The sequence below is a fragment of the Falco cherrug genome, chromosome 12 (genome assembly GCF_023634085.1).
Source record: "Falco cherrug isolate bFalChe1 chromosome 12, bFalChe1.pri, whole genome shotgun sequence".
NCBI lineage: Eukaryota > Metazoa > Chordata > Aves > Falconiformes > Falconidae > Falco > Falco cherrug.
The window spans coordinates 24,663,976-24,677,925 of NC_073708.1; the positions used below are offsets into that span (position 1 = coordinate 24,663,976).

General features: G+C 40.6%; 1 protein-coding gene across 10 annotated transcripts in view; it reads left to right on the forward strand.

The window, feature by feature from the left end:
- MAST2 (microtubule associated serine/threonine kinase 2) overlaps positions 1-13,950 on the forward strand; it is a 194,347-nt gene that overhangs the window by 670 nt on the left and 179,727 nt on the right. For 5 of the 10 annotated variants that reach the window (XM_055724648.1, XM_055724655.1, XM_055724649.1 and 2 more), the window contains exon 2: positions 2,658-2,714. The exons of 2 other annotated variants lie outside the window; for them this stretch is intronic. In XM_055724648.1, the coding sequence (XP_055580623.1) occupies positions 2,658-2,714 (57 nt within the window). Of the gene's footprint in view, positions 1-267; positions 2,296-2,657; positions 2,715-13,950 lie in introns of all 10 variants that reach the window. 3 more of the 10 variants (XM_055724653.1, XM_055724652.1, XM_055724654.1) reach the window with 3 other exon arrangements.

The following is a 13,950-nucleotide window of genomic DNA, read 5'->3' on the forward strand; positions in this document are numbered from 1 at the left end:
CTGCCTCAGGTGGGCGCCGCCCGCAGCGGGGCGCGGGGGCTGGGCGCTCGGGAGCGGAGCGGCGGCGTGGCGGTGCTGGGCGAGGGGTGCGGGGGTCGTGGTGCCACGAGTGCTGCCTGCGTGCCGGCGAAGAGGCCAGGGAGGGCGCCCCGAAATCTGGGCTGCGTTACGTGCTCGCTGGTCTATTGATAATTGCAGAATACTTCTGGCTGGTAACCTTCCGTGGGTGACTCCTGGTTGTGACGCTAATTACCATGCGTTTTCCAGCATTTTTTAGGTCTTAATTCCTAATGCAAGGAATGGTTTATTTAGGAAACGTACCTTTGCGGATCTTTGGAAATGCAGAGGCTTGCTAAAAGCTAGAGTGCGTAAGTTCAGTATGTCCACCTTTACGTCTTTCACCCCCACGAAGGAAGGATCTACTTACTGATTGCTTCTTATGGTTACAGGAATGAGAGACCCAGGAGACCTTAAACTTTGTTTCAGTGCTTTTGGTATTCCTAGTTCTACAAGAGAGAAGAATGGGGCATGAGACTTAGCGGTTTAAAAATGTAGCTGGCAACTAATGCTTTTTTTTTTTTTCCTCTGAAGAGAAGACAAAAGTATCACAATTACGAAGACACAGGATGCAGTAATTCATTGCTTTGTTTTGCTGTTTTTAGGAGCAAAGTGAAAAGCTAGGTTCTTTGACTTTTCTTGTCAAAAAGGCGTTTTAAGTTTACATTGTTGCTGCAGATGCACAAGCGTTTTTTTAATGTAATTTCTTAGCTTTTTCTAGAATAGCTGCATTACATTGCTGTCAGTTATAGGAGACTTGCATTTTGGCTTTGCTAGTGGATATCTCTTGAATATAGATTTCTTAGACTGGGCCCTGGAAGAAGAGAGCTCTGTTCTTTTATTTTTTTAATTTTATTTTCCAGTGCCTTGTTAAGCCAGGTGGTTAAGAGCTACTGCTACTTTTGTTGCTTTTCACTTCCTGAAACAATTAAAAAACATTGATATTCTTATTCAGGAAAAAAAAAATCTGAAAGCAGAAGAGCTGACTTAGTTTCTTCTGAACTGTCAGTTAAAATAGTGGTCAGTAGAACCATCAAATGCAATGTCAAGGTGTTTGTACCGTTTTGATATATTGTATATGATTTTGACATGGAAATTGGAGGATTGTCTTTCCATTCTTGGTAGTTGTGAACTAAACTTTTTACAAGTAAAATCGTGCACACGGAGTGTGCTGCATACCATATAATGTATTGAACACTCGGGAATCTTCAAACATTGGAAAACCGGAAAGGCTGCGAATTCAGAAATACCAGTTTTCGTGACGCATAAGGCTTTTTAATGGGAGACACTGCCAGTTCATTTTTAGCTTGAGTGCTCTAAGACCTGATGTGAATTGTAGGATACAGTATGTGCTGGCAAGTATTCAGTGTGATGGAGTCTTTGAGGAGTGTGGCAGCTAAAGTTAAGAAAGCTTCTACTCAACCTGTGAGAGAGGCCCTGCAAACATCAAAGGAGAATCTTTCATCAGCTCTCCCCTTTAGTCTTCCATTTGAAGTGGTGGGAGTTTTGTAAATGCGGTAAGCAACTGGAAATAAATAGATATGTTGGACAAATTTAATAAACAGGACAATAAGTCTGTTTACAACATTTCTGTCTTTATTTTTGATAATCCAGTATTTCTTTGAACATCAGGAGTTGGTAGTGTGGATGTGCTGAAAAGGGCCGACTGAGATGCAAAAGACAGTGTGATACTCCATTTCCACTAATGCAGCTTGTAGCCTGACAGATATTTAGGGCCACTTATGATTTAAGTAGCCCTGTTGTTTCCAAGCTTGTAGTATGCCTTCAGCTGTATCAATGCAACAGTGTGCACAGCTGTGGGGAACCATTCTGAATTAAATTCAGATTTCACAGTTTGTTTGCCATACAGTTAGGCAAGTTTGTGGTTGGGGGAGACTAAGCTACTCTAATGTTAGAAAAAATACTTACCAAGCTGTGACTGTAGTAGTTAATACTGTACTGACCTTTAGGCCTTTGAAAATCCAGTCCTTTAACAAGATTAGCATGCTGTGCTTATAGTTCTGACACATAGATATGATTAATGTTTTCACTTTTTTTATGAGTTACAGAAGAACATAAATAAGACTGTACTTGGTCACATTAAAGATCCCTCCAGCCCAGTATCCCGCGTCTCTGAGCTGCCAAAAGCAGATGCTTGGAGAAGAGCATAGTGTATATGGAGGAAATACCTCTCCCAGCCTCCAGTAATTTGTGGCTTGCAGGTTTCCGGAACTAGAGGTGATATTTGTTTTTAGTGCCCCCAGTGGGTTTTTTCTTCTGTGAATTTGTCCAAATCGGTATTTGTAGCCATGTGTGCTTGTAGCTTCCACAACATCCTGTGGCTGAGTGTTGGTGAAAAAAACACTACTTCTTGTTTGTTTTTAAACTTTCTACCTGCTTGTTTCATGCCTTGTTTGTTAATTTTTGTATTGGATGAGGCACTGAAAAAGAGAATCCGTGTTATTCTGTGTGTCTTATGAGTTGGTAACTTTTTCTTTTTATTTACCATCCCTTGCTTGTAACTTTTCCAGAGGTGTTTTAGAAAGAGGTGACTCTTATCCTTTTCATTGTCCTTGCTGTTTTCTTTGCACCTTTTGCAGGTGTTTTCCCAGTTGGAGGTAGCGATGCAGGAACCAGAGGAACAGGGTTGGGGAACGGTAAGCAGGACTGGCTGCAGTATTTCAGCGTGTAAACTTATACAGAGCATCTTCAATCTTCTACCTGCCTTTTCTTGACTATCTTTACGACATTGAGTTGGTACTTGCATGGAGATGTCTATTATAACTCCACAGTCACTCTTTGAAGTGGTAATAGCTAGTTGAGAATTTGTCATTGTGTGTATAAGTTTAGGATGTTTTTTTTACGCTGTGCATCACTTCACATTTCTCTACATTTAAACTTACCTGCTATTTTACAGCCCACTTTAAACAGTAAGATTAAGGTAGTCATCTTCAGATCTTTGGCCATTGCTTTTACAACCTTGAGTAACTTTAAGCATGTCAGCAAACTCTGTCATGTAAATGTTAAGCTTCTTTGCTAGATTTTTTTAAAATTGTTGAAGGTGTTGATCCCAGAACAGATCCTTGTGGGACTCTGCTGGTGATTCTTCTTTTTTGGGTAGAGGGCCAATTGCTTCAACTTCTTATTTCCTATCTGTTAATCATTAATTCATAGTTGAATTGTCCTTATTATCCTGTGACAGTTCAGTTTCATTGGGTGAGGGCGTCTTTGTCAAACACAACCCACTTGCATTTCCATAAAGTATCTGCTTAATCATCGTATGTTTGCTGCCCGCACTGAAGGAGAAAAATGGAAAGTTGGGGTGAAAGTTGTCATTGCTTATGAATGACAGTCACCCTCATCCAGAGGTATATTATAAGGATTAGATTGTTTTCATATCATGCATACACAGTCAGTCTGAGACATTGTATTTATTGTGAAAGATTTCACATGGATCTTTCCCATGTTTGTTGGGTTTTAATTAGCATTTTCCACTTCAAGTAGATGTCAGAATTCTCACATAAAGGATTCTTCAGTGTCTGGAAGATATGACTTAAGGGGCTTGTGATGGAAGTATACAAGACCGTAGCTGGTGTGTGGCGGGTAGATAGCGAACAGCAGCAGGCTGTTTCCTTTGGTATTAAGCTAGGAGTCAGGCTTAAAAAGAGGCAGATCTTCATGCAGAAAGTAACTCATGTACGATTTTTTTTTTTTTGCCAAGGGGTGTAATGGATTCAAAAAGGATTTGGAGGAGGAGGTATCTAGTGAAGGTTATGAAACAGGCAGACTGCATCCACCTAAGGAAGACAGCTGAAATTAACTATAATCTAGGTGAACATTAGAATGTGGCAAATTCATGATACTTCCCTTTACTTGTCCATAGAGAATGTGTTGCTGGTTTTATAATTTTTTTTTTTTCCATAAGGAGTTGGGTGTTAGCCTGTCCCTAACAAATCTAAATCCTGTCTTCCTCTGAAAGCAGAGGGGGTAGTAAACAGATGCGAGGAAAGCTGAAGTTTTGTGGCAGGTCTAGGGGGTTGGAGGTTGAAGCTCAAAAAAGTAAAAATAGAGGGCACCAAGTATCCCTGAACAGTGTTCTTTGCTCTAAAGGCATTTAGGGAACTGGTGGGTGCTGCCCAGTGGTACTTTGCTGGGAGATATGACAGGGTGAGGGAACAGAAACAGATCCCATGCTTGTCACCATTTTACCTTCGTTTCTGTCAAGCTTCTCTCTCCTCTTGCTATGGATGACCAGGGCTAGGAGGGGATTTATGAGCAGGTTCCATGGCTTTGTGAGAAAGAGATGAAAGGGACAACAGTAGCAGAATCTCAGCAAGCGGTTTGAGGGGCTGGTAGAGGGACTTGCAAGTTGCAGAGGCAGGATTTTGGATTAGATGCACCCTTTGTCTCATGTAATTTTAACTTGGCTGCTGCAGAGTTGGACTGAAATATTGCTAAACCTGGAGGCTCCCCTGCTGCATGTATGTTTGTTGTATGGGAAATGTTCAGCTGAAGCCAACAGGCAAGCTGCATATGTAACAGAGAAGAATGAAAAACCTCCTTAGTCCAGGTTAGTTTTGTGCTGGGGGAGCCCTTTCTGTAGGGCAGTCAGTGCAGTAGACTATCTCCAGGTGTAAATTTTGAGGTGCCTGAAGAAGGGAGGTCTTGCGTGTTCCCCAGGCAGTACATTTTGTCATTTCTGCATTGGATAGAAAGTATTTTCTGAGCTAGTAAGGTAACTGACTGACAATCAAGTCATTTAGCTATTAGGGACATTTGGAACTGTAGTGCTGCAAACTTTCTGAGAGTAGCAGAAGTACTCCTTTCTCTCCGCGTGTCTGAAACTTTGTAGATCTGTACGTGCCAAAGCCAAAACGGATTACTGTGATTATCCAGTATAATTTCCCCGCATGTGCAGGAGCTTTCCTGAAAGATAAATCAAAACATTTCTCTGAGAAATTGATCTTATCCTAGCCTTAGATCATGGCATGTCTGTCACCTCTTCGGAAAGCTCTGCCAATGTTTAATTATTCCTGCAGTTAGGAAACTAAACCGCATCTTACTTCAAGGCTTGTTTTGTCTAATGTCCAACTTTCAGCTGTGGAATATGCCTATGCTAGCACAGACAGTAAAAGTTTTCTACTATCTGGTATCTTTTCCATGTATAAGTATTTGAAATGTAAAATCTAACTTCAGTTGGAACAGAGACACTGAGTTCTTTTGCTTCTAGCGCTTGCGCTTTCCCCCCAATAGTTCTTGGACTGTGTGCACCAAAAAGATGTAGTATTCTGGCAGCAGCCTGCAGTAGTGTGTTCACAGACAAGGTTATTTCTCCACTACTGTTTAATACTTGTCTTTTTACAATTTCAGGGATTGCATTACCACAGTTGGGTGTGTCATACGACAGAGGGTTTTGTAACATTATGCTTGTGTGGATATTTCTACTCCCTGTATTCAGGACATCGTGCAAATCTGTCCAAGACTACTTCCAAACATTAGGTTAGAAAGTTTATCCCCCCTTTCACGTTGTTGGTTGTATTTGATTGGGGGTTTTTTTTGGCAAGAAATGGCAAAGGATCTTTTCCACTGACTTCTCACCCTGTTCGCTTTTTTGGAAAGCAGTCAGTGACCAGCAGGGAGAAACTGTCCAAACCCCAGAGTGCTAGTCAGATTTATTTTGCCTTCACAGCTGCAAAGAAGCTGTTACCATGCTTTCCTTGCTGCGTGGCAAGCCTGGAAATTCAAGAGATCTTTTATTTTTTTCCTGATCAGAACTTCTATCCTTCAAATATAGTAAGTGTTACCTCTTGTGTTTTCTTTTTCCTCTAGTCGCCGTCAGTGCTATTAAAGGCAGTACCTCTATTGCGATGAGCCCTGTATGTAGACTGCATAACAGTTTGGTGTTTGGTTATTTCTACTATGAGTCTTCCCTTTTGTTTGATAGGTGAAGAAGCAAGCTTTTGGAGTTCAGCTGACACCTTGCTTCTGAGCTTTCTGTACACCTCTGTCTCTCAGGCTGCTGATCAGAGCTCTGTTGCAGCTCCTGTTCTGCTCCCCCAGCCATGGACCCTATGGTTAACAGCTCACAACACTCAAAGCTGTTTCTTCTAACTTCATATCAAAACCTACAAGCTGGGATGAAACTGAATCAGAAGAAGATGGAAGCTTACTTCCAAAATTCAAGCAAATAAGCAGAACCAAATGGATGTATCGCTAGCAATGCAATAAAGTATAATTTTTATTATTCATGTTACAGATTCTGTAAAAGCAGATATAAATTAAACATAACCAAACGTGTTTTGTAAGTATCGTTGCTCCCTCTTATTGAAAGAGGGACGGAGTGCTACTGACTTCTAGAAGATCAGGAACCGTCTGTTCACATAAATAGTTCTAGTTACCTGTTTTGGGATATTGTTGCTGTTTAGGGCTGATATTAGGGCAGTTCTGTCCCGTGCTCGTTTCGTTAAGGGAACTAAAGAAAGTCTTAAGGAAGACATTGGTAAAGACTCCTAAATTATGAGCTGTTGATGTGACTTACCATTAAAAGAACTCGGTTACTGTTTGTAGACCTCCGACTTCCTTTTCTCATCTCTTTCTTTGTTGCTATCTAGCTCTTTTTCTCATGACAGGGAGAGAACAAAAAAGAAGTGGGTGGTTTTTCTAATAAGAAGATTCTAGCCTGTAAAGCTTCTAATATGGTGAACCAGAGTCCAGAGTGTATGGTTAGCTTCCCGGCATTCTTACTCATCCTCAGAGTTTAATTTCTTACGTTTATCCCCTTCTCTGTGCAGAAATAAAGGCAGTGAAAAAGCCAGAGCATAGCTGTGGAAGGAGCTGTTCCCTATGACATATATGGTTCTGTGTCTGTTTTCTCCTCTGTCCTTTTCATAGAATCGGTTAGTTTGGAAAAACCTCTAAGATCGTAAAGTCCAACTAAACCATGTCCATAGCACCACACCTATACGTTTTTTAAACACTTCCAGGGATAGTGATTCCACTGCTTCCTTGGGCAGCCTGTTCCAATGCTTGACTGACCATTCAGTAAAGAAATTTTTCCTAATAGCCAGCGTAAGCCTCCCCTGGTGCAATTTGGGGCTGTTTCCTCTTGTTCTATTGCTTGTTACCTGGGAGAAAAGCCCGACATCCACCTGGCTACAGCTTCCTTCCTTTCAGGGGGCTGTAGAGAGTGATAAGGTCTCCCCTCAGCCTCCTTTTCCCCAGGCCAAAAAAGCCCTCAGCTGCTCCTCACAAGACTTGTGCTCCAGACCCTTCACCAGCCCCGCTGCCCGTCCCTGGACACGCTCCAGCACCTCCAGTCCCTCTTGTAGTGAGGGGCCCAAACCCAGACACGGGATTCGAGGTGCAGCAGGGGGACAATCACGGCCCTGGTCCTGCTGGCCACACTGGTTTGGATACCAGCCAGGGTGCTGTTGGCCACCTGGGCACACCGCTGGCTCCTGTTCAGCGGCTGCCCACCAGCCCCCCCAGGCCCTTTCCCACCGGGCAGTTCCAGCCCGTAGCGCTGGTGGGGCTGGTGGGACCCCAGCGCAGGACCCGGCACTGAGACCTGTAGACCCTCACACCACTGGCCTCGGCCCATCAGTCCAGCCTGCCCAGATCCCTCTGCAGAGCCTCCTGCCCTCCAGCAGATCCACACTCCCACCCAACCTGGTGCTGTCCGCAAACTGACTGGGGGTGCGCTCGATCCCCCCCCAGGTCATTGATAAAGACACTGAACAGGCCTGGCCCAGCGCTGAGCCCTGGGGAACACCCCTTGTGACCGGCTGCCAGCGGGATGTAACTCCATCCTCCACCACCTTTGGGCTCGGCTGTGCAGCCAGCTTTTTACCTAGTGCAGAGTTTTCCCAAGAATGCAAGAAAAGAAGCCAGAAAGAACAAACTTGTCAGTGTCCTGTAGGTCTGTCTCCCTACCTTCCATAAACTGATTCTTTCTGGTGCCAGAGCTACTCCTGCTTGCTGCCTTCATTAGCCATAGTTTTGCCTTTCTGTATTTTGATCGATCAGCAACGGTAGCTGCTGGCAGCATGTCACTCTGAGCTCACCTGTATGTTCACAGTAATGTTTAGAAGTTGGGGTGTGGTGGGGGGAAGTGACTGAAGAAAAGAGTCATTTAAAAGCAAGCAGAGGGGCATAGGGTCAAGTGATCAATTCTGCAGCGTGCCTCGTAGATAATAACAGAATTGAGCCAAAAGATTCATCTAGTGTTAGATAATGGCAAAATTGCACTGAAGGGCATATGGCACTTCTCTGGCCTGATATAATAAAAACATCACTTCTCTCAAAGTAGAACATTAATGGATAAACTTAATTTGTTTAAATTGATTTGTGTAAATCAATAAGTAGGTAGGCATTGCATCAGCAGCTTAGATGATTCAGCTTGCGTGTGTGAGATTTCAAGTTTCCTGTCACAAGTGAAGAGTAAGAGTAAATATCTTGTATTGGCCACATTAAGTTTATATCTTGCATATTAGAATAGCAGAGCAGGCAGTGGAGGGATTATGATTATATAGGTGTTCACGTTGCTGATGATTTGCATCTGACTTTAGCAGTGCACTGCATCTCTTGTCCAAAAGGTTTATAGAGGCGAAGGGGCCAAGAGAAGTCTTCTATCAGAAGTGGCTGAATTTGGTGTGGGACTACTTGCCTCTGTAATAATCAATTACTAGCTTGAAGGGAAAAGCTGCTGCTACTTAATATTTGTTGCAGAGCGCTAGGGGATAACAGTAGGCTGTTGTCCAAGGCTAGGATTAGGCATGTACGGAGCACTCCGACTGTGGATATATTCATGACTGTATGCTTCGGGAAACCAAGTAATTCCAGCGTGTGTTGTGTTGGAGCAATGGGTATGCATTACTGAGTTTACACCGAGAAGTTGACTGACTTCTTGAGCAAGCTGATATGCCTTCTTGCAGCACAAAGAATGTGAATGTTGTCCTGTCTGTCAAGGCAGTTCTAGAGCCTCTAGAAGAGGCAATTCTTTATTTTTATCTGATAAATTATTTTTATTGCCTGAGCTCCCTGTTGTGCTCCATAAGCCAACGTAACTTTGGTGCTTAAATGAGATGCAGTGGATTATTATACATATGATGATAGATATCTATTTAAAATAAAAGTGTTTTTTTTACTCTTACTTAATTCTTATTCATGGAACCTGAGTCGCTGAAGCTAAGGAAGCAGTGAAGACCACCAGGTCAGTGAACTGTTTGAGACTAAACCAAAAAGCTTTGTCATCCATCAAGACCTAGTTCCTCAAGAACTACAGTAGCTAAATAGAGCACGTAGAGTCTTAATTTCGTTTCCACATCAAATAATGATGTGCTGTGATTAGTGTCTTTTTGTAATGATGTAGCACTATTTGAACCCTGGTGAAAATGCAGCTCTATTGGAGGAAGAAGCTGAGTCCATGATCACTCAGAAAACTTCTACTTTTTTGCTAGGAAGTAGAAAAATCTGTTTCAGGTGGGGAAAAAGCGCTCATTTTTTAAATGTATTGATAGATGTCACTCTAGGCTGTAGGACGTTGATGCTCTCATATCTCACTGCAGTAAAAAGATCTGAAGACCTTGTTTGGTTTGTGTTTAAGTAGTTGAAGAAGTGATGAAGAAGTTGTTGACTTTAAAACAGTTTTCTTTTTCTTTTATTACTTCCTCTTCCTCCAAGCTGTGTTTTCTGTGATAGCGTATTATCTAATTTACAGCTTAGGTCCTGTGAACCCTAAAACTAGTAATCTGTCAGAAATTATTTTGAAATTTTACAAATACACATTACAGTGCAGTGAGGGAAAAGGGTTCAAGACTGCAATAATTAAAAAATCTAGCATGTCATTTTTTTGCTATTTGGAGTTGCTCTAGCATTAATGGAGGTCCATTATTTACATGGAAAACAGGATGATGCTCTCTTTCTTGCCAGGAAACAATCATGCCTTTGCTATTACAACTGCATCATAAATATTTTTATCATGTTGTAAGTATAGTAAACAATCTAACAATAAAATACTTTCTAAAACCTTTAACTGGTCTGGATTTTCATGAATGTAAAAGGAAGATGATGCTTTAAAACATTCCATCTACCTGTTAAAATTTCCAGAAGCAGGTGGCACTGTTAAGGTTGGACTGTGGGGGGTTTTAAGAATTTTTGAAATGTAATTTCTGATTCAGTTTCAGTCTACACACGTCTTCGTGAACTGTCTATAAAGGAAGATTTTCTGTAATGTTTTTTACCACATATTTTGACAGGTAATCCACCATAAACATTTTCAACGGTACAAAGCCATAATAAGTTATTTAACTACTTAATTGAATGACATTTGGATGATTGATATTTTTGGCCTTTACTGTGTCATGTTAGTATTTCTGAAACTCTTGTTATAGGTGTGTGGCATCTCAGCTGATTCTGTTAATAGTAAAAATACTTAGCAGTAGTTATAATAAGAAGCTGAATCTCAGTACACTTCTGGAGTGCTGCTTCCATTATCTGCACGTTGTCTAAACATCCAGCCATCCATTCAAGACAGATTTCCAGTAACAGTTAAATTTGTTGCTGATATGAGGCCACATTCTGCTGGCCCTAACTTCTTGCAGTGATTGTGAGCTGTCTTATGGAAATTAGCTCTTTATACACTATGTGCATTTATCACTTTAGTATGTTAACTGCTAGTACATCAGGATTAAAAAAAAAAAAAAAGGTTGTAGGTTGTGCCATTCCTGTTGATTTTTCCCGTCGGATGTGGTGGAAGAGCTCGTAGACCAGTGTTTCTTTCATGATAGAAGAAGAAGTACAGAATGGTTAGAATCAAACAAATTGCAGCACATAGGAAGCACTCTTACTAAAGACTGAATTAGGTGTGCAGTTGTGCAACAAACTTGAGACGCTTTGTTGTCTTTTCTTCATCCAACCAAACAAAAGTGCAAAAGGTCCATCCACTAAAGAGTGAGGGGGGTTCAGTACTGCCTGTGGGATGAAGACTTGTGAAAACATTGTAGCTGCATTTCAGGAAGCTTGAAAATGAAACTTAGTACTTGTCAGATTGATTAATTGACACTCAAGCATGTTCTTTTATCCTTCAAATACACAGCTGTCATCCTTTGAGCTCAATAAGAATGATTTAAAAACAAAGTTTTCTAATATGCCTTCTTGGTACTATGTATAATAACTGGAACTTGGTACTGCTGCTTATGAATGTTTTTTTCATGTCACTGAGAGTCGTACACAAACAGAAGGACTGCGTACACACCTGAGTTATACTCTACAGATGGTTTAAGTGTGGTTCCATGTTTTCAGGAAGGCTGTCTTCCTGTGCATGTTGATTTCCAGTTATCCCAGATACTAAACTCGGGGTTGCCTTCTCTTTGCATTGAAGAACATACAGCTTGGAATCACCAAATCACACTTCTTTGCACTCTTTCTTATAATACAGTTTGCCATTACAAAGCAAATCGCAAAACTGCACAGATATCTTTTTTCTTTATGTGGCTTTCAGAGCTTTCTAAGGAAGCATGTACAAGACCCAAGGAACCCAACTAATGCAAGCAAAGTGTTAAACTCTTGGAATGGCAGTACTGTAAAAGACTATGTAATGGAGACTTGTGGAGCTACTTAGAAAAAATGCACTGATAGACAGTGAAATAATTTAATGTTTTGCCTTGTTTTTGTTATGTTCTGTTACTCCCCTGGCAGTTGCATGTCCTCTGTTCACTGAGGACCAGCTGAGGGGCTAGCAGCCGCTGTTTTATGACTAGTTTTTGCCATTTGAAATGGAGAGCCCAGCTTTATTTTAAAGAAGCCATTGTAAGGCCCCAAAACAAGGAAACACATTCTCAAAAATGAAATGTTTAATAGTTAAAACAGGTTTATTAGCCACTAAAATCACACCATTCAATCTTTAGTGTATTTACTGTATTTTAGTGTAATTACTGTATTATCATAAAAACCACATTTTAATATGGAGCCTTAGAAGAGAATGTTAGAAGGGAGTCAAGTGGTCAGGACTGATGTTAAGTGTTCTGGACAGCACCAGAAGATCAGAGAGTACAAATAAATAAATAACAGTCACTGTTTTAGAGGAAAGCTTATGAATGAGTTATATAGTTAATGCAGTGACTGTAAGCATTTAGATGTTTAAGCATTTAGGCATAGATGGATGTAGTGACATATTAGTAGCAATATGTCTTTCTCTTGTTTTATTAGATATCTTACATTGGACCTGTGCAGGGTGAAGATGGCAAAAATACGTGATCCTGAAAGTTAAATTTAGCATTCAGTTAGTTATTTTTGTGTTCGTTGATCTTTGCATTGATCCCTGTTTTTAGGAGAGAGGAGAGTCTGTTTACAGCATTGTTTTGCCAGTTTAGCCGAACTTTAGCAGAAGTGTCTGCTGACTGCAGTCTTTCAGTTTGAGCTTGAGGCCTGGTGATGTTCATAAACCTAACAGTTGGGCATTGTTTTTGTTCTAAAGCAGAAGGGAAGAAATACATGTCCTTGAAAAAAATTTGGCTGTTGTTTCTTTGTGATGGAACTGTATTATGCTGCTTGGTGAGGAGAAGCTTTTGTGCCAGACTATAGAGACTCCATTTCTTTGTGCAGACATTGATGAGGATTGTTAACTGGTTTATCTTTGTCTGCCATTTTATGTGATTTCTGTTAAAAAAAGCCAAGGATTAAGTGTTTTTTATGTGTTTCTAAAGGTTAACTTCATTTCCTGTAGGTCTAAAGCCATTGGTAGTTTTATTTACGGTCTTATAATTGATAATTTTTTTCCCCTGTTCCATATGTGCAGCTCTGCTGTTGAGTTTTAGGGAAAACTTGTTCTCAGGAAAGCTTCACCTAAGTGCTTCTTATTTTTGCTGTGTATTGATGTGCTTACCTCATTTGTGGTAGGAAGTGCGAAGACTCCGGATGGTTCATGGAGACAAAAATATTGATGCCAAAGGGTTGGAATTTCACTGTCACAAACAAAAAGAGTAATTTTTTTTCCTGCTGCAAACATTGATCTTCCTTAGTGATGATAACACCAGGTTAACACGTGTATTGGTCTTTCTTCGTCATGTACATGAACAAATAGCCTTGTAATTCTTAGCAGACTGTTGTGCCTTGTTAGATTTTATTTTGCCACTTTACCTCTGTCTTAACTACAGACGATTCCACTACTACTACTATTCAGGTCATAACTGTGATACATAAAAGCATCCTGGGCAAAAAAGTAGTGTGGTTGAAGAGGATTCCTGTAATGTTTTCTGGTTTCATACTTTTCTGTTGGTGCAGTGGGTGCTATTCAAGTGAGCTTTACTAATTAAGATTAAGTCTTAAAATTGTATTGAACATCTGTAAGTAGTCATTGAATGTCTGATTAGAAAAGCCCCTTTAACTCACCTGAGTGGTTCCCACCAAAGTTCAGTTCATGACTTAACTTTTACTTTTCTTTGTAGGCAACTTCATTTGAAACAAGCTTTAGAACAGCAGTTGGGCATGGATTTCTCTCTTCTATCTCCCTTAGTCTTGGGATGGTTTCTTAAGGGCTGTACCACATACTGGACCGACGGAGACTTTTATTTGAGACTGTACTTCAAACTTAATGACCCTTAACATTTTTCTTTGAAAAGTGCTTTTTTCAAAAGATTTGAACTCTGCACTATTAGTAAATAAGTTATTTCTATACAGCATGCACATTTTAATACACTGTAGTATTGTTCACTTGCCAAATTTTGTCTTTTCAGCTAGTATTTTAATTTTAAATATATTTTCTTTGTGCCTCAGACGTAGAGAATTCTATATTGTTTTGGGTTGAGAATCAAATATTAATACAGATAACTTTTCAGTTTTTGAAATGTGACCCAGAGATTCCTGTCTGTAATATGTAAAATTAGGTTAAACTCT